This window comes from Trematomus bernacchii, unplaced genomic scaffold, assembly GCF_902827165.1.
Source record: "Trematomus bernacchii unplaced genomic scaffold, fTreBer1.1, whole genome shotgun sequence".
Taxonomy (NCBI): Eukaryota; Metazoa; Chordata; class Actinopteri; order Perciformes; family Nototheniidae; genus Trematomus; species Trematomus bernacchii.
The window spans coordinates 4,904,173-4,921,707 of record NW_022987573.1 but is presented as its reverse complement, the minus strand read 5'-3'; the positions used below and the strand labels follow the sequence as shown (position 1 = coordinate 4,921,707).

General features: G+C 39.6%; 3 protein-coding genes across 8 annotated transcripts; 1 reads left to right on the top strand and 2 right to left on the bottom strand.

The window, feature by feature from the left end:
* Positions 1-1,009: 1,009 nt before the first annotated feature.
* On the bottom strand, positions 1,010-9,328 carry LOC117479473 (NEDD8-activating enzyme E1 catalytic subunit-like). 6 transcript variants are annotated; one of them, XM_034126428.1, is made up of 18 exons: positions 7,663-7,720; positions 7,522-7,560; positions 6,249-6,372; positions 5,990-6,070; positions 5,816-5,898; positions 5,075-5,155; positions 4,924-4,967; positions 4,773-4,837; positions 4,416-4,571; positions 3,884-3,986; positions 3,644-3,754; positions 3,428-3,481; positions 2,628-2,664; positions 2,468-2,549; positions 2,268-2,368; positions 2,132-2,195; positions 1,972-2,026; positions 1,010-1,875 (listed from the first exon to the last, which is right to left on the bottom strand). In XM_034126428.1, exons 1-18 carry the CDS (start codon positions 7,680-7,682, stop codon positions 1,787-1,789), a joined length of 1,389 nt encoding a protein of 462 aa, XP_033982319.1. In that variant the 5' UTR covers positions 7,683-7,720; the 3' UTR covers positions 1,010-1,786. The 6 variants fall into 6 exon arrangements, with proteins under 6 accessions (XP_033982319.1, XP_033982323.1, XP_033982321.1 ...); XM_034126432.1 differs by lacking the exons at positions 7,522-7,560; positions 7,663-7,720 and adding an exon at positions 9,071-9,328; XM_034126430.1 differs by lacking the exon at positions 7,663-7,720 and having other exon boundaries at positions 7,448-7,560.
* On the top strand, positions 8,458-13,012 carry LOC117479474 (PRA1 family protein 3-like). The gene is made up of 3 exons (XM_034126434.1): positions 8,458-8,752; positions 9,370-9,587; positions 11,719-13,012. The coding sequence occupies exons 1-3, from the start codon at positions 8,571-8,573 to the stop codon at positions 11,892-11,894; spliced, it is 576 nt and encodes a 191-aa protein (XP_033982325.1). The 5' UTR covers positions 8,458-8,570; the 3' UTR covers positions 11,895-13,012.
* A 345-nt stretch (positions 13,013-13,357) lies between these two features.
* On the bottom strand, positions 13,358-16,061 carry lmod3 (leiomodin 3 (fetal)). Its single transcript, XM_034126609.1, has 3 exons — positions 15,680-16,061; positions 13,969-15,543; positions 13,358-13,737 (listed from the first exon to the last, which is right to left on the bottom strand). The coding sequence occupies exons 1-3, from the start codon at positions 15,965-15,967 to the stop codon at positions 13,690-13,692; spliced, it is 1,911 nt and encodes a 636-aa protein (XP_033982500.1). The 5' UTR covers positions 15,968-16,061; the 3' UTR covers positions 13,358-13,689.
* Positions 16,062-17,535: the final 1,474 nt, after the last annotated feature.

The window sequence follows — 17,535 nt, the reverse complement described above, 5'->3', positions numbered from 1 at the left end:
TTGTAATTTAAAGGTTATGATGGAGTTAAAACAATATTGGATGATAGTCATTATTTTGGAGTGTTTTGGAGATGGAGATAAATCATGGGTCAAAATTGACCCGAGAACACCATGAACGGTAACAGCTTTCGAACACAACACAAGGGTTAAAGATGAATATGACATGTTGTTCACACTGACTTTGATTGCTTACCATGTCACTGGACTCTAATCTTCAAAATGAATGTTTATTTTATGTGTGATAATGTACACAATTTTAGTATGGATAATATGTCACTTTATTTCTTTATTTCATTCAACATACATACTGTGTGTATGTAAATGTGTTGGACAATTGCAGGACTAGCCCTCACTCCATATTTGTTTTATTTCTGACTCGGATGATAAACCAGGCCTGTCATAAAATGCACCCCACCCAAAATATGTTTGTATTAATCCCACCCTCAAGCATTTTTCAGGGTATAGTTGTAGGACTAGTACCAATGAATGGAGCAAGTTTCATGAATGTGACACTTTTATTATGTAAGATAGCAAGGGGGGGCATATTGTGATAACCAGGCCTGTCATAAAATGCACCCCACCCAAAAAGATGTTTGTATTATTCCCACCCTCAAGCATTTTGTAGGGTATAGTTGTAGGACTAGTACCAATGAATGGAGCAAGGGGTGCATAACGTGGCAAAAATATGCGGACAAAGACTATGTAACATTTGTAAACATATATTTTGATTATTATATGACAAATATGTAAAATTAAACAATACATTGTAAAGCACGTGTATACAGACAGGACGTAACAATAATAACAAAAAAAATAGATTAAAAAAAACAAAAACTGAAAAGGAAGTGACGAATGAATTTCGACACCACTACCATCAAATACGGAGCGAAAAGTTTAACCACAAGAATCAAGACTATATGAGCAACCACTAAACAACTCACAGTCTGAAAATGACCATTAATAAAAACCCTGAACGTTTACTTTTCGTTTTAAACATCGTTTTAAGGTGTAAACGTGTCATTTAGAAATGCGCGTTCCCGTGACAAGCGGGGCATTTCATGATGGGGGTGCATAATTTGACACAACACCGGAATGACATTTTAATTTTGCAAACCCACTAATGAAGCAAATCATACCACTCAAAGTAAATATAAAACTGAGGTATCATTGTTATTTTAATTAAGTCTCACTAGAAAAGTAGATTAATTGTTCATAAAATAGTTTTAATTGCTAAGTGATTCATATTAGAAGATTGAAACTAATGTCATTTAAGATTTATAAATTCAATGTAACAAGGATATTTGTATTTGTGTTTTTGTTCTTTACATAAGACTTCCTATGTTTAATTGCTTTTTTGATACATTAAAGATAACCAGTGAAGCATCCTTTCAATTCCGTTGCTGCCATAACAAGTGAATTTTAAGGTCCATCTTATCTTATCTTATCCTCATTGCTTCTAAGTAAACAGATGTTACCAAACAATCTGGCAAAGAGGCAACCTTTATAACCACAATAATACAACTTTATTAGAGATTAGTGCACATTATTATTCTCATTAGATTGACAGGGAAATAGCTAGAACAGAAGTCAAAACAGCACATATACATCAACAAGGAAACAACGTTACAAATAGAAAAAGAAATCTGTTAGGATCGGTAAGGATTTCATATTCAATCCTGGAGGTCAGACCTCAGTCAATGTTTACATCGCAAATGTGCTGCTGCAACATCACAGAAACCTGGTGTTTGCATTCGGATGCAGTTACTTTGACATCAGTGCTGAGTGTTCAGGTGGGGAAATTGAGCTTGAAGAGAACCGTTTGGGGCGTGGTGACATCTGCCACCGCCAGCTCCTGTCCATCAGACAGGCCTAGCTCTGCATCAGGAGAGACAAATCATTTTATATGATATGTTTCAAAGATAGTCAGAAGCTACAACTCACTTAGGACTGACAGGGAATAATACAGGTTACCTTTCAAAGTCTTGCAAAGGTTTGGCCTGGTACGTTCCTCGATGGATTTAACAGACTGGAATACAAATGTTTTCGTAATTTAATTGTGGTTTATAATGAAATGTAGCTGACAAAACATCAAGCAGCATTCTCAGGTACTCAATTACAGTATGTATATTACCTGCAAATACAGCGTCTTATTCTTCCCTTCAAGAGTTGTGGTGATAGCCGGAGATTTCATTTGTCTGTAAAGAATGAATGTTTAATCAGTCAGTGTAGTATATAGTGTAGTATAGTGTTTTATTCCAAATACTTACAGAGAGGCATTTTCTGTTAGGTACTCTAAAACCTCCTGTAATTTGGCCGAAGGAGGGAACTGGAGATCCTGAGGCACCTGGCTGCAGGCTGAACAGTTTTCCTGCCGATCAAATAGATTATTATTCTCCGTACATAGTGAATACAACGATTGCTGACAACATGGTCACTGGTGGTATCGGTTATTGAGACAACAACAAACCTTTCGTTCAGCTTCAAAAGTGTAGGTGTACAGTCCGTCCACATCATTGAAGACCAGGTAATTATTCAAATGAATATATGCGCTGAAAAATAAAATCTGAGGTTAAGGGGTGTTCATTTGACCAATCAACTGGGCTGAGAGATTAAATTCTGCTTCTTACCTGGTAGCAATTTTAAAAACTTCAGTGGCACAGGCAGCTATGGAGAAAAACACAAACAAAATTAAAGAGGCCTTATTATGCTTTTTGTAAAATAGTGACGTAACTATGTAACACTAGCGCTTCTATTGGCTTGCGAGATCTCTAAGCGGTTGGCCAATCACAACAGAGCCAGCCAGCTAACCAATCAGAGCAGACTGGACTCTGGTTTCAGACAGAGGGTAACAAGAGGTGCTGCAGCACAGGCAGTATGAGAAAAAAAAAGCACTTTTTGAACATTAAAGCATGTAAATATGTCAGGCACAGAATACTAATATAAACCTGAACATGAGCATCAAAGGGCCACTTTCAGTTGTGTGAACTGTGCAATTGTTTTGGTACAATATATATTGAATGTCTTCTCCAAAAAGAAATGTCCACAACTGTAACTAGATACAGCAGGCCTGTCAAATAATGACTTCTTCACATGTCAAAAACTAATTTTTGCACAAGCAAATAAAGGAATAAATTGAACCGTGTAACTTTCTTTAATGCACTATTTAATTAACTTAAATAGTACCTTATATAACTACAAGGAATAGTTTGATTGATGCATAGATATAAGAAGCGTGTTTTATGTCTGCATCAATTTACAACAACATTTCAGCTAGCTTGACAGTATTAGTATCCGTAACTACAGGGGGCTTAGCCAACGGCCTACTTATTTTGAAATTGCAGCAAAGATACGTCAACAATGTTTTCATATATTTCCTTTCTGTCAACATGTCTGAACAGCAAGCCTCAACAACATCAGAGTGTCATACCAGCGATGACGGCATTAGTCGATGCCACAGCAGGAATGATCCTCTTCACAACTCCTGTGGCACAAAAACAGTCACACGTTTAATTCCAGCACGCAGTTATACATACTTGTGAACTCGAGAGTAGTCCATTTTAATGAAACACATTATCAGGGAAAAACTGGCTAATTTATTACATTAGCATTGAATAAATGATTGTCTTTTAATTTACAAGTTCACCTTGAGTGAGTCGGTATGTCACTCCTGTAATGTTGAACTCTGCAGCTCTTTCTTGGGCTCTTTCAAACACCCACGCGATGTGCTCTGGATTGTCTCCATCTAAGCTGGTATCTGGTTGAGGAAAATACCCTTGTAGTTAGCGTAAGTTGTTATGTGATGTAATTGTAATAATTTGCACAGATCGAAGGTTAATTAACGTGATTAGATTTGTTAAAAACAGGTAAGAACATGTGAGCTTACCTCCAAATGGCTTTTCTTTCGGCCACTGTAAGATTCTGGCATATTCAATGCAATGTTCTGGTAGCCGAGGCATTGACGCGATAGTGCACATGGGGAAGTTAATCTGTGGAGAGAAAGACATTTAAGTCAAGCACAAATGCATTTATAGGAGCAGTAGAAGCCCATTTGCTGCTCTACACAGTGAAATCAAACAGCTACAATATTAAAACTATAAAGTTACATGAGGAAGTACATTTCTTACTGTTTTTACAGTTTCTTTTTTGTGTTTTGACAAGATCAGAAGTGCTAAATAGTCACTGCTGTGCTGGTGGTAGCTATGAATACTCCCCCCCCAAACTAACAGCTGTTGGTGCAGATGGAAATGTTAAATATCTCCTCCTGTGCACCACAGATGCTGTCTCCCCCCCAAAAGACAAGTTCAACAACAGATGTGAAAGTGTATGTACAAATCTTATGATTCAAATAACAGAAGAATTGTTTTTTCTCTAATCATACAAATATTTGTATGTGAAACTAGAAGACGAATAGTGACCTGTGGCGGGTACAGCCCCAGTGTGCAGTCGATGCATGCGGTCATGCCGGGCAGAATGACCCGGGCGTTTCCTTTAAAGCCCTCCGTTCCTCCGTCTATCAGGGGGATGATGGAGCTGGGGTCCAGGACTCCTTCTTCATAGCTCAGGAGGGATATCTGGAGAAGGTAACGTCAATCATTGCCAGTGCTGGGGAGTGCTGAACTACATGTAATTCAAATTTTAAATATAGTTTGATAGCATGCATAATTGCTACATTTTCAAAGTAACATCCCCAACACTGATCTAACTCACCACTAGTTACACTAATACCCTCCTAATATGCAGAGGTATATAAAGTGGTCAAATATTTTGCCTACCAGCATCCCGTTCATCCAGCGTCTGGCTATGATGGAGTCCAGTCCACAGACGATGATGTGAAACTCTGGGAAAAGATGAGCATTTTAAACCTCTGACAAACTTCCTCTGTAAACTAAACTGAAGTATAGATTGTTTAAGAAAAGCACTCACGCCTGTAGAAAGACTCGTCAAAGTCTTGGATCTTCTTAAAGTGACTGCATGTTATTTATAAGGAAAAAATACCACAGTCGAGATATTTTATACACTGTAAACTATATCTGATATGTTTTTCAGCTGTGAAAACCGTGGATGGAAAGGATACGGGACAACTCTACATCCAGGGATACGACTGTTGATGAAGTCGGCAGCCACTTCTGCCTTCGGTCGTCCAACATCTTTGGGCCTAATGGGATGCAAAAAACTATTATTAATTACAGGACATTTGAGACGCTTAATGTAATTTGATTTAAATTGATTAAATCTCTCAGCTGCAGATGCAAAGGACATGGTATTTTTCATTTATTTTCAATCGAGGGCTATAAGCTAATCATATCATGTACTCTTCATTATTAAAACCATTAAAGGTGGGGTAGGTAATTTTGGAGAAACCAGCTCGAGATCGCTAGAATTTGAAAATACACAGCTGGAAAAAATCTGCCACTTCCTTACAGAGCCCCTCCTCCAACACACACGAACGCGCACATGACCAATGAGGGCACGAGATAAGTTTGTGCACAGATGGAAGGCTGACAGGCAGGTAGGCCATCCAGTTATTTTAGCCGGGCCGGCTAAAATGATTGGTCGTGCTTTTTACAGTACTACGGCTTCCACAGATGAAATATTTGTATGGATTTGTTGTCAAAGCACTTTAGATATTCATTGCTATCGGGATGTTAAGAGCATTCCATGGAATATAACAAAAAGTGTATCTCGAGCCGGTTTCTCAAACTTACCTACCCCACCTTTAAATAATTTTATTTATTTTTTTACCACACAATGCATTTCTTAAATAATACACTACTGTGAAAACTGTAATATTGAGGAAAATAGAAGTGAAGCCTACCTGAAAAGAAACTGCCTGTTGAGGTTGGACAAATCAATCGTGTCCATGTCAACCACATGAATCAGACGAAACCCAGAGAGGCCCTAAAGCACAACAAGATTTAGAAAGCAAATACATTTTATTTCTCAGCTTACACTTCAGAAGTAAGTCCATTTAACATAAGGTATTTCCTACCAGATTTTTGAGGAGTTCACACCCAAGTCCTCCTGCACCAATGACAAGAATCTTGCATGTCTCCAACAAGAACTGTAGAGACTGAGATAAAAGAAACACCACAATAATAAAGAAATGAAAATATACTGCGATTTGAAATATCTTTGTCACTAGACAATGTAAATATATAAGCTTTCTCACTCTAAACTGATTCAGTTTAAGATATGAAAATACTGATCTTGGTTATTATGATCTTTTGCTATGAAAGTATTTCGGTTACCTCAGTGCTTGGCTCAAAGTCAGGATGGGTGAACGGTCCAGGTCGCTCCAAAAACTTCCTCACATGATTCCACCGGCCATCCCAGTCGCAACCAGCGTCCCCGTGTCCTCCAACTACAGCCATTCTGGACACATAACACACTGAGATATACTGACCTTGCACCATAACTTAGATCAGTACATTTCTGCCTACTTATTCCTCTAGAAATGCCATGATCCACTTATTACACACATTTGTAACTAGGATGTGTGAAGAAGGGTGTGAAAGAAAGCAGTTGGCAGCTTTTAAAACTGTTATTTTGTGGATAGTTTGGTTATTTAAATGAAGACAACTTTAATCTTTTGAGATTACACAACCTAGATGTTTTGACTGTCTGGTTGGATAGTGGTTCCCAAAATGTTAGTCAGGACCACCACAAGGCATTGAGAGGCCACAAGATTGTATCCTATAGGAAATAGTCATAAATACTTCTGCAAACAAACAGCACCATTTGTTTGGCACCTCTTTCATCTTTTATTCAATATTCTTGGGGTCCCTAAATCATATTCTAGAAAATGTGTGTGGGGAAAGTCGCCCTTCATTAAGATATGACTAACTGACGATAATGCAGTGAGTTTATTAAGAAATCCCATTTTCCTGAGAATCCTCATTAACAGGTGCCTTGTCCCATTTCCACAATACATACCAATTGAATACAATATGAACTATACTTGCATTTAAAAAATAAGAAATCAATATAGTTAATGGATTATACCAACAGGAACATTGTAAATACCTGACTTGTCACACATGAATATGCATATTTGGACTGTCATTATCATTATGAACTTGATGTTTCATACACACTTTCAGCTCCAAGCATAGAATGCAAATAGCTGCTCCATTTGTACTTTGTGCATTGCATTGTGGGCCATTTTTGTATCACATGTTGTAATGTTATGTTTACTTGTTTGAGTTTGCTTTGCACTCTACATACTCAAAACCTTTTTAGGATTAGTATGTAGTATGAAGTTCGTACAAAGTTTTAGTTGGATTGTTATTCCGGATGTGCCTTGTAAGGAGGATGCAGGATTGGTGCAGTGCAGGGTGTCTGCGTTATGTTTGGTATTGTGAATGGATACGCTGTGTTAACGGAGACATTTTTACAAACAACCAGCTGGGTTTCTAAGGCTGTCCCTTCCAGAAATGTTTTATTTTACTTGTCTCCTGGCCCAGCAGTCGCGGCTCAAACCTGCTGCCAGTCAGAGACCTTTATTTAGCATTCGTCACTAACTTCTCAGTCACGTCCTCTATTCGCCTTCTTTTCTTCTCCCTGCAAGAACAGAGTAAAACAGGGTTCAAGCATGCCGGGTTAACGACAAACGGCGCGGGTTAAACTACGATTAAATGATGTTTTTAGTCCATTGAGACTTACGGCTCCTCGGCATCCGCCATACTTTCACGGTCCCATGTCCTCGATTGTGTCTGCCATGTTTCCGAGGGTCAAACATGCACACTCTGCGCAAAGGAACCAAAGGCCATATGGAGCAATTGTATTCTTCTACTCGAACCCAACTAACTGATCTTTAAATGTGTCCATGTTTAAGGTAAAGGTCTCGTGTCAGATTATATATTGAGTTCACAAGGTGTTTGACAGAACGTTTGAATCAAATATGTTGTTTTTTTTTTTAATATAAAAAGTGTGCTACATTTTGCCATAAAAAAATACTGATAGCCTACAACTAAAGTGATTTAATAAGAAAAAAAAGAGAACACAAAACCTTAAATATTGTATGTATTAACAAAAGGCGTGGTTACATTTAAGAATTTAAATACATTTAAATATCAACAATTTTCCTAAAAATAACTCTAATAATCTTGTTTTTACTAATTAACCTGTACGTATCTGTATATTTTAGTATTCCATTTTTTTAAATGTAATTTGTCTGAATAAACAAGCTTGCTATTGTTCATCCCCTACGTTAATGTTAAAATATATAACTGAAAATAAGTTAAATGTTTTTTAACAAATAAACCTGTATTAGTGTTCTTTTAAATGTATTAATTGTATTTTTCTAAATAAACAACTCCGGCTATTGTTTCTTAAATCCCTTTTTTAAATGTTATTTGTATACTGTAATCATCAAGGAAGTCTTTGCATTGATTGGTGCAGCTGCGCATTCTAGAACGCAAGTGTAAAACGCTTGAGACTTTAACTCTCGTGAGATTTCGAGCGAGAGTACGGCTTGTTGTTAAGACGGTGATCAGCTGGCCTGTCAAAAATATTACGCAGCTAGCTCCTGTGGGTAGGTTCTTGTAGTCGCTTCACTACACGTTGAAGACATGGCAGCCAAAATGGAGCTTGCACCCCTCAGACAGTGGGATGATTTCTACCCCGGGATGGACCGGTTCGCCAAACCCGAGTTTGGAGATTTAACGAAGTGGAACAACAGAGTGATCAGTAATCTGATGTACTACCAGACCAATTATTTCGCGGCGGCTGTGGTGGTTTTCCTCATTGTAGGGTAAGTCATGGTAGCATGCTAGCTGGGCTAGCTAGCATCTATGGTTGGGTGTTTAACTGCATACCTTTTACCCACCACACCCATCATGCTATTTCTGTAACTATTGTATTGTTGAGGCGATCTTTGTGGCACACCCACTTAAAGCCTTTATATTTTATATGTCTTCTTCTAGGCCTATAGCAAATGTTCTTTTTAAATGTACACGTATTCAGTAGCATCAACTATCAGTTAAATAATAACTTTTGAGCTTACGTCAGATGTTTGCAAGTGATCACCCTTAGTCTCTGTAGTCTGTATATTAAAGTAAATGTTACTTACCGGGGTTTTAAGTTTGTTTGAGAAACGGTGATGTTACATTGGATCTTGGATCTCCTACCGTCAGATATCAATTCAAGAATTTCTATTTTCTGTGCATCTTTCAAGCTGGTTTGGTAATTGTCTTTGAATAGATCATGATGTATTGATTAGTATAGGCCTTAATGCAGGCCTATGCCCTCTTTTGGTTCATAACAGCTGTCCGGATGTTAGCAATTGTTATTGTTACCACTAGGTTGTGCTATTAAAACAATGCCAACACCGTCATGTACAATATGCCACTTTCCTGTTACAATATTCAGGTTCCTGAACCCATTTGGCATGTTTCTGGGAGGAGCTGTGGTGGCTCTGGTCTTCATGGGCTCAGTGTGGGCCGGAGAGAACCAGGTCATGGTGAAGAACTTCAAGAAGAAGAACCCCTCGGTGTTTGTCGTCTGTGTAATGGTCACCAGCTACTTCCTGCTGTCGCTGTGTGGAGGCGTCCTGGTCTTCATGTTTGGCATCACCTTCCCCTTGCTGTGTAAGTCACGTTGTTTACTTTAAAAAAAAAAAAAAAAACGTTTTCAAAGAAGACATCTTATTAATGCTGTCAGAGAGCCCTCCTCATGCAGTGCACTACATTCACGTTCCCACATTTTATATAAATATGAAATATATGCTCTATTTAGTGTCCTTATAAATTCCCATGGTGCAAGTTTGCTGAGATGGCTTTTAATTGTTACCATATGAATATGGAATTTTGGTCATGTGACAACACAACAATTCTGTTTCCAAGATCAATATTGAGCAAGTTTGAGGTTGAAAGAAAAAAAGGGTTTTGCCATTGTTGCCACAACCTCTACTGTAGCTGCTTGACCAGGGAAATAAAAGACACGTACAGTACACAACAAAATATAACATGGAAACTTTGAGCTGTGTAGTTCTTCATTGTTTTCTTTAGGTTCCCACACACTCCCTCTTGTGGTTTTAGGGCATGGCTCTTGTACAATTAGATTTAGTCGTAAGTATTCACACACACATTCCTTTCTCTCCTTCTGTATGCTCTGCGATTTTGATATAAAATATCTGCTAACTTTAAGGCATCAAATAAATTCCTTGCTTGACACCTGTTATTTTACAAGCAATTCACGTCGCAACACATTCATTTAACAGATGTGACACAGATATTAATTCACTCTAATGCGCATCATTATAGATTTAGTGCTTGGCCTAACCTGATTAAAATTATAACCTTCGTTCCCTACGGTATATCCCAAACACTCATTGGCTAATGTTATATGTTAAAGGTCCCATGTCATGCTTTTCCGGTTATTACCCGTCCCCTTGTGTGTTATGAAGGTTTTTCTGCATGTAAACGGTCTGCAAAGTCACAAACCCTCAAAGTACACCCTGTAGCGAATACAACTCTAACACAGAAAAGACCTGTCTATGCTGCCCCAGAACGCCTCGTTGGAGATTTATCTTTTTCTTCCTGGTACTAAGTGATGTAACGACGACCCAAATGGACCCATTGGTCCAAATGGACCAATCAGTGGAGCTCCTCACACACACACACTCTTTTAGCGGCGAAAATGTGACGCGCTGGGGGGGGGGTGTAATAGTGGAGCCTCGCAGCGCGGCGAAACTGTGGCGTGCTTACACTGTAGGTGCGCCGCGTTTGGGGGTGCGATGCGGGTGCTAGTGGAGCCTCGCAGATGGGGCTGCTGCAGCCCCCTCAGCACCCCCCCCCTTCCCGCATCCATTCGCGATGTCTCTCTGTCTCGCAGCAAGCAGGAAACCACACCAGTAATCCAGCTCGCACTGTCAGCTCCTCGTAGCAGCGAGCTGACCAGAGCACACTGGGCTCACAGGGAGGGGGGGGCAGGAGCTCCAACAAGCCGTTTAGGACAGAGAGTGAATACACAAACTATACAGAGATGCTGTATGAGAAAACCAATGTGAGTTTGGAAAATTGCACAATGTAAATCTATTCTAGTAGACCTCAACAATGGAATTATGATCAGTAGAAATGGCCATGACATGGGACCTTTAAACTGTTAGGGAAGATGGTGGCTCACACAGGGATGAGTAACAGAGATTTTCCTGTGGGTGAACAAGTTTTTCCAAGCACTCTCTCATTCTGACTCACTGTAGGGATTGAACGGCATGTACAGTGTTACTGACAGGCATTCACACATGACACAGATTGCAAAATAAAGTCAGCATTACACATCGAGCTGTACTGTCGTTCAGATGAATGATTGTGGGTTTACTTCAGCCTGCTAAACACATTTTGAGTCAGGCAGTCAGCAGGGTGGTTTAGTAAATGGATTGGTTGGATCATTAGAGCAAATGTAGCCACTCTAACATCATGGCCGATAGGTGAAAAGGTTTGATCGCTTCCCAGGAGGCCTGCCTGCTGCGGCTTGTGTTGAGGGGTTGCTATGGGTTGTTGATTTGGACACAACTACATTTACTTGCTGATGTCATGCGTTCAGTATCTGCCTGCCATGGGAATAAAAGACACTTTGATCCCTTCTCCTGCTTTAGTTGCAACAGTATCACATTTTTGTTTTCCTATTTTCCTTAGCTGTATTCCAGTTAAAAATCCTATAAGGTTGAGACACTGAAATGTATTTCTAAAACCTCACATGTTTTATTTTTTTATTTAGTAATTCTGATCCATGCCTCTCTGAGACTGCGCAACATGAAGAACAAAATGGAGAACAAGATTGAGGGTGTTGGGCTGAAGAAGACCCCCATGGGCATCATCATGGATCTCCTGGATCAGCAGGAGGAGAAAATGAACAAGATTCAGGATTTCCTTGAAAGCAAAATGAAAGATTAAGGCTATAGTCAAACGTGTGCCAAGGGGAGTCGGTATCATACAGCATGGATTAAAACCTCCTTAGCATAGTCCCATGTGTGGAGTTTTTTTTTACCCTGTAAACATGTCATGTTACTGATGTTGGCATTCCCATATTTTATATCCATTTTGGTTTACTTAATTCTCTTATACTTTACTCACAGATAGATGGTAACATGATTTGCACAATCACAGCGTGGATTGGATGTTGAAAGACAATGGGCACCAAAAAAAAGTTACCAAAGGTCATTAATTTGTAAAAGAAATGTTCCTAAAACACATCATTATCCTTGTCCACAACGCACTTTGTTCCACGTGACGACTGACTTGAAGCAGAATGTCTGAACACAATGTCTAGTGTCAATTGTGTTTGTTTAAAAAAATAATCAGATGCTTGCAGTTTGCAAGCATGTTTGATTCACCCAGTGAACTGTTAAATGCTTATTAAACAGCAATAACTCCCATTGTGTCACTCCAGGAGCTGAATACTGATATGAGACCTGTTTGTAGACAGAATTATGTGGTCATGGAAGTTTAAATATTCCTAATCTCAAAAGATGTGTGTACACACTTCTTGACCTTGCAGGCTGGCCTGAGTGTTCTGATCAAAGCTATGCAATATTGAAAAATGAATGGCAAGTGCAGCTTTATTGTTTGACTATTATGTCATGATATGTACATGTATGTTGTTTCTGATGTGTCTTTATTTCCATGATATGGCATGCGGAAATATATAAAATGGCTACAGGATACGATCATATTAAATTAATTAAATTGCCCTATTTTCCCCATTTCCTGTTAGGATTAAAACCATGTTCGTTTTGAAAAACGAAATTCAGTGTGTCATCTGTAATCTGTTAAGTGTTTGTTTTATACCGAAAGTATGAGCAGTTTCCTGTTGCTTTTATACATATGCAGATTAACTGTTTGTTTGTGCTACTTTCACAGATGGCAGTTCAGGAAGATTGTTACACGGATGCTAAATTATATATTTTCTGTTTTTATGCAACTGTTTCATTCTTGACTGATGATTAATTCACAGAACTTGACTTAAAACATGGCAGTCCTATAGAGAAATAAAGATGACCTGATTTATGTTGCATTCTTGTCCCTATTCATTCTCAGTATAAAAATATAGAAATATATTTAACATCAAACGCAGTAGTTTTTTGGCCGCCTTATTTGGGTTACATCTCTGTGAGAAACAAAGTGATAGATTGTAGAATATTACTGAAATTAAAAGCTTATTTATAACGCTAATGAATATCCCCTTGTGGATTATACACATTTATTTCAGTTTGACTAATTACCTTTAAAATCTGAAAAATAGAAAACGGCAATGATTCTCAGGGGATCCATTTACTTTGGACACAGATCTATTCCTTATAATACAAATGAAAAAGAAGGGAAGAAAGAGAAACCCAGGCAAAGAGAAGATTATTTTTATAACAAAAAGTAAATATATTGAACAGGATAGCTCGAGAATACATCTAACATTAATCAAACAAACCTATAAACCTACATTTATTTTAACAAGCAATGTCAAGAAATATATGAGCAACGGCAAAAGCTTAATATGGGGCATTCTTACTCATTTATAGCTTTTTTTATGAGTAACTAAAGCATCAGTATTTAGTGTGGAACAACAACCATCCAATATTTATTTTTGTGTAATAAAAGTATGGTTTCACTCTTATTTTGCAGTTAACTATATGATATATGTAAAATAAACATACAGTATGGTGAAGAAAACCAACAGCTGTAGCAAGTTTCAGCCTCAGAAGAGACTTGTTTCAGCCGATTCCAATTCTTTGGGGAGCGGCACCTGCAAGCAGCGACAAAGAAAAGAATAAAAAGATGACTAAGATTTCCAGAAGGTGTACACAACAACACACAGACAACAACTTATACGCTTTAAAACAAGTGAGAGAATATATTCATATGGCAAACACTCATCTGATCTGAGAAATGTAACACCGTCAACAGTACATTTTCAAATGGTTAAATTACTGATCAACACAAATTTAGCTCGCATTACAACTTCTTGTATACTCACATTTTTCAAATAGGCCACGTTGCTCTTTTTAATTTCACTCAGCAGATCATCACGGGGTGTGAAGTCAATCTTAGCTGGCTCTCGTTTGCGAGGGACGGGCTTCAAAGTCTTAATCACTTCAGTCAGGTTTGGTCTCTCATCTATCACCTCTCCATCGCCTACATCCATCGCCCGGTGAGTTTTCTTCAGTTGGAAATGAGCTGGCTGGGGTCTCTTGTTATCCCTCGGGTCCAGGTCCAGAAAAGGGTCACGTTTCTTGGGAGTCCTCTTCAGCTGGACGTCCCTCAAAGAGCCTGCTGGTTCGGCACTGGGTTGTTTGGGAGTGCTGTTTTGTTTCACCTTCTTCTGGGGCTCTTGTTTTGTCTCGTGCTGCTTTTGATGTTCGCTGCTCGGTTCAGACGAGGGTGGGACAAACCCATGCTCCTGCAGGAGTTCCATAGACGATACATACCCGAGCATCTCAAGCAAACCAGGAGGCAGGTTTAGACTGTTCTCATACATCTGCATCATCTTCTTCTGCTCCATGGCCTGCTGCTGCTTCTGATCCTCCTTCCTCAGCTGCCTCTGGCGGTCCAGATTCCGGGTCAAAAGGTTGGTCACCACCATCCTGGGCCCCGCCTGCTCAAAGTGGTAGCCCATCTTCAGGAGGGTGTTGTTGGCCTTGAGCAGGCGTGAGATCTCCATCTCTGCGTGGTGACCCAGCATGTGCCTCTGGTTGTGAAAACGCAGCTCTGTGAGGGTCTCGTTGAATTGGAGGCAGCGGATGATGGCCACGATGCCCTTTCCGGTTACAAAGTTAGACTCGATGTTCAAAGTGGTAATGCTTCGATTCTCTCGTAACATGTTAGCCAGGTGGAAAGAGATATTTTCATCCACACCGGTGTTGGCTATGCTGAATGTTTTCACTTGTCTGTTCTTCTTCAAAGCGTTGACGTAGTCTAAGAGCATCTCTTTGGGAATGTTTTCTATGTTGTTTAAATTAATCTCAGTGATAGAGGGGTTGTTGTTGCGGACTTTGTCAAGAGTCGTCTCCAAGTTTGTCTCATTTCCTGAGGGTCTTGATGTCATTTTTATATTATTGAATGCTAGCTTCGGTATATTTAATTTGTTAATTGTTCTCTCTTCTTTCTGCGGGAGCTTATCATTGGTTTCTTGTATCTCCGGCTCCTCTGCTGCCTCTTTGGGAAGCGAAGAGTCTGTAGTTTTAATTTCCTCTTTCTCTTCAACTTGTGATGTGCCGGGCCTTTGGGCTACGCTCTCAGTCTTCTCCTTTGTGTCTGATAAAGGCTGATTGTCATCTGTATTGTTTTCCGATACATTTTCCGTGTTAGTGTCTAGTTGATCTACATGCTTGTTTATATTTTCATGGTTTTCTGTTTTTATCTCTTCTTCCACTCGTTTTTCATTTTCATCCGCTTCATCCGTCTCGTCAACGACTTCAACAATTTCCTCAATGATCTCCTCTATAATTTCCTCTCCATCTGTACCATCTACAACTTCTTCCTCAATGACTTCCTCTATCACTTCATACTCCACGTCTTCTTCTTCTTCTTTCTTTTCCTCCCTCAAAGTTCTCTGATTAAAAACAACATCAGGCACAAGTTAGAAATCCTGCCTTTAACATCTAACAAAGGGGACTGTATGGTTCTTAAGTCAGTACTAATATTTTAAATTGATCTGCACCCAACCATTTGAGATGTTGACCTCTTACCTCACTGGGCAGCAGAGTAGTAGGCACTCTTTCTTCCTCAAGCATACGGTTGGACTCTTTCTCCCAGTAGAGGTAACCAACCAGCGATCGGTGGTCAAACGTTCCTGTTGGAAGTTTTTCCGTCTGGTCCTTTTGTCTCTGGCCCACCGGTACCCTCTCATCTGGGGCGATAATAACATCCATTTCACTCTGGAGCTCCTTAAGCTCCTCCGGCGAAAGCATAGCAAGAAGTTCATCCTCATCAATATCCTCTTCATTGAGATCCTCAAGGTCTTTACTGTTTGACATATTTGCTTCTTTCTTCTACTGAAATCAAAAAGGAAGTAGCCTATATCTTATGTCCAATCTATGACTCAGAACAGAGCGAACTGAGAAGCCTCTGACTTTGACTTCAGCTAGGAACTGTTGGCTCCTGCCGCATGTGGAGTCTAAAATTAAACGCTGTGAAAGGCATGGAAGATATTTAAAATACAAGCAGTGAGCATACTACATTCTTCTTTCAGCCCCTGCTCCCAGCTGGCTTGGCTGTCAGGATCTTTTGGGATGACAGCTGCTTCAGGCAAAGTGTGGGATTGACAGCAGCAGGTGGACCATTTAAACGGGGCCGGTGGCGAGCACAGCTCCTCCCAGTCTCCCAGATCTCATAACCTCTGAAGTGCTGCACAACAAACAAATGAGATCCAGCCAGAAGCGGTAATTAAGAAGTCATTTCTCAATAGGGAAATGGATACTAACATTGTAGAGAAAGCATTTTCTTCTCTCAGAGTTTTATTTAGATCATTACTCAAAGCACAGTTAGCTTTGTGAAGCACCTTGAGATGACGTTGTTTTTAAAGTGTGCTATATAAATCAAATGTATTATTATTATTTATTATTAAATGTTGCTAGTTTAAATTACCTGGTGCCATGAAATTACAGATTATGTATACAAGAAATACAAATCTAGGAGTAAAATTATAAAAGGAGTTTGACCTATTGAAAAATATTCTTATCTCTTGACCAGGCTAAATGCTACTTTGGTTCCAGTCTTTATGCTAAGCTAAGCTAACAGGCTACTAGCTTTGGCTTCATATTTTGATTGACAGATAGGTGTCGATTTTCTCATCTAAATCTCAGCAACTAAGTGAATACCAAAAGGTTTAGCTATACCTTTAAGCAGTGGCGTCGCCTGGCCTGGGCATCCGGGGCTTTAGCCCTGAATGTTTTTTCTCTAGCCCCGGACAATTCTCCCTCAATAATATAATACATTAACCGTGCTTTACGTGAACCTCATCATGACACAAGAGAGGACGGCAGCACTGTAATTTCCCGTGTTCAGTGAATGCAACAGAGGCATGACACCAGATCAGAGAGTTGCATGGAAATAAACGTGTGCTTGTGTCATTCAAGCTCGGCTCTGTGTGTGTGTGGCAATAGCGCATTTATGGCGCATTTCCACCATGGCGCGGAGCGCGCTTTAAGCGTGCCGTGTCGTGCCGTGCCCGTTTTTGGTTGCGCTTCCACTAGGCCTAGTTACTGCCCGGCCCGGCCCGGGGCCACTTTTTCACCTCTTTTCTGGCCCGACAAAATTGTGGTTCTATCGGGGCCAACAAACAGGGCTGAGTCGGGCTGAGTATGCTAAACTAGAGAGAGGATCGCTGGCAAGGGGGCTACAACTACAACAAGATGGACATATTTGACCGTGATTTAATTGTAATACACGTTTCAAAATGATGCCGAAGTAACAACATACTGATACCGGTTAGTAAAAACCATGAATTAATGCTTTGGCAAGTTTGCAGACAGACGGCAGGCGAAAAACCTTTTAAAATGCGTGTTTTCTAGATGGAGATTGGCTAAGCTAACGCAGTATATGC

Bases quoted from the DNA above. Each gene is read 5' to 3' on its own strand.
- lmod3 (XM_034126609.1), bottom strand. From the start codon at position 15,967: ATGTCAAACAGTAAAGACCTTGAGGATCTCAATGAAGAGGATATTGAT. The intron at 15,544-15,679 runs GTAAGAGGTCAA...GTTTTTAATCAG, and splicing joins CTACTCTGCTGCCCAGTGAG to AGAACTTTGAGGGAGGAAAA. The intron at 13,738-13,968 runs GTGAGTATACAA...CGCTGCTTGCAG, and splicing joins ACGTGGCCTATTTGAAAAAT to GTGCCGCTCCCCAAAGAATT.
- LOC117479474 (XM_034126434.1), top strand. From the start codon at position 8,571: ATGGCAGCCAAAATGGAGCTTGCACCCCTCAGACAGTGGGATGATTTC. The intron at 8,753-9,369 runs GTAAGTCATGGT...TACAATATTCAG, and splicing joins GTGGTTTTCCTCATTGTAGG to GTTCCTGAACCCATTTGGCA. The intron at 9,588-11,718 runs GTAAGTCACGTT...TTTTTTATTTAG, and splicing joins CATCACCTTCCCCTTGCTGT to TAATTCTGATCCATGCCTCT.
- LOC117479473 (XM_034126428.1), bottom strand. From the start codon at position 7,682: ATGGCGGATGCCGAGGAGCC. The intron at 4,968-5,074 runs GTATCCTTTCCA...AATAACATGCAG, and splicing joins CCTGGATGTAGAGTTGTCCC to TCACTTTAAGAAGATCCAAG. The intron at 2,027-2,131 runs GTAATATACATA...TTTGTATTCCAG, and splicing joins ATAAGACGCTGTATTTGCAG to TCTGTTAAATCCATCGAGGA.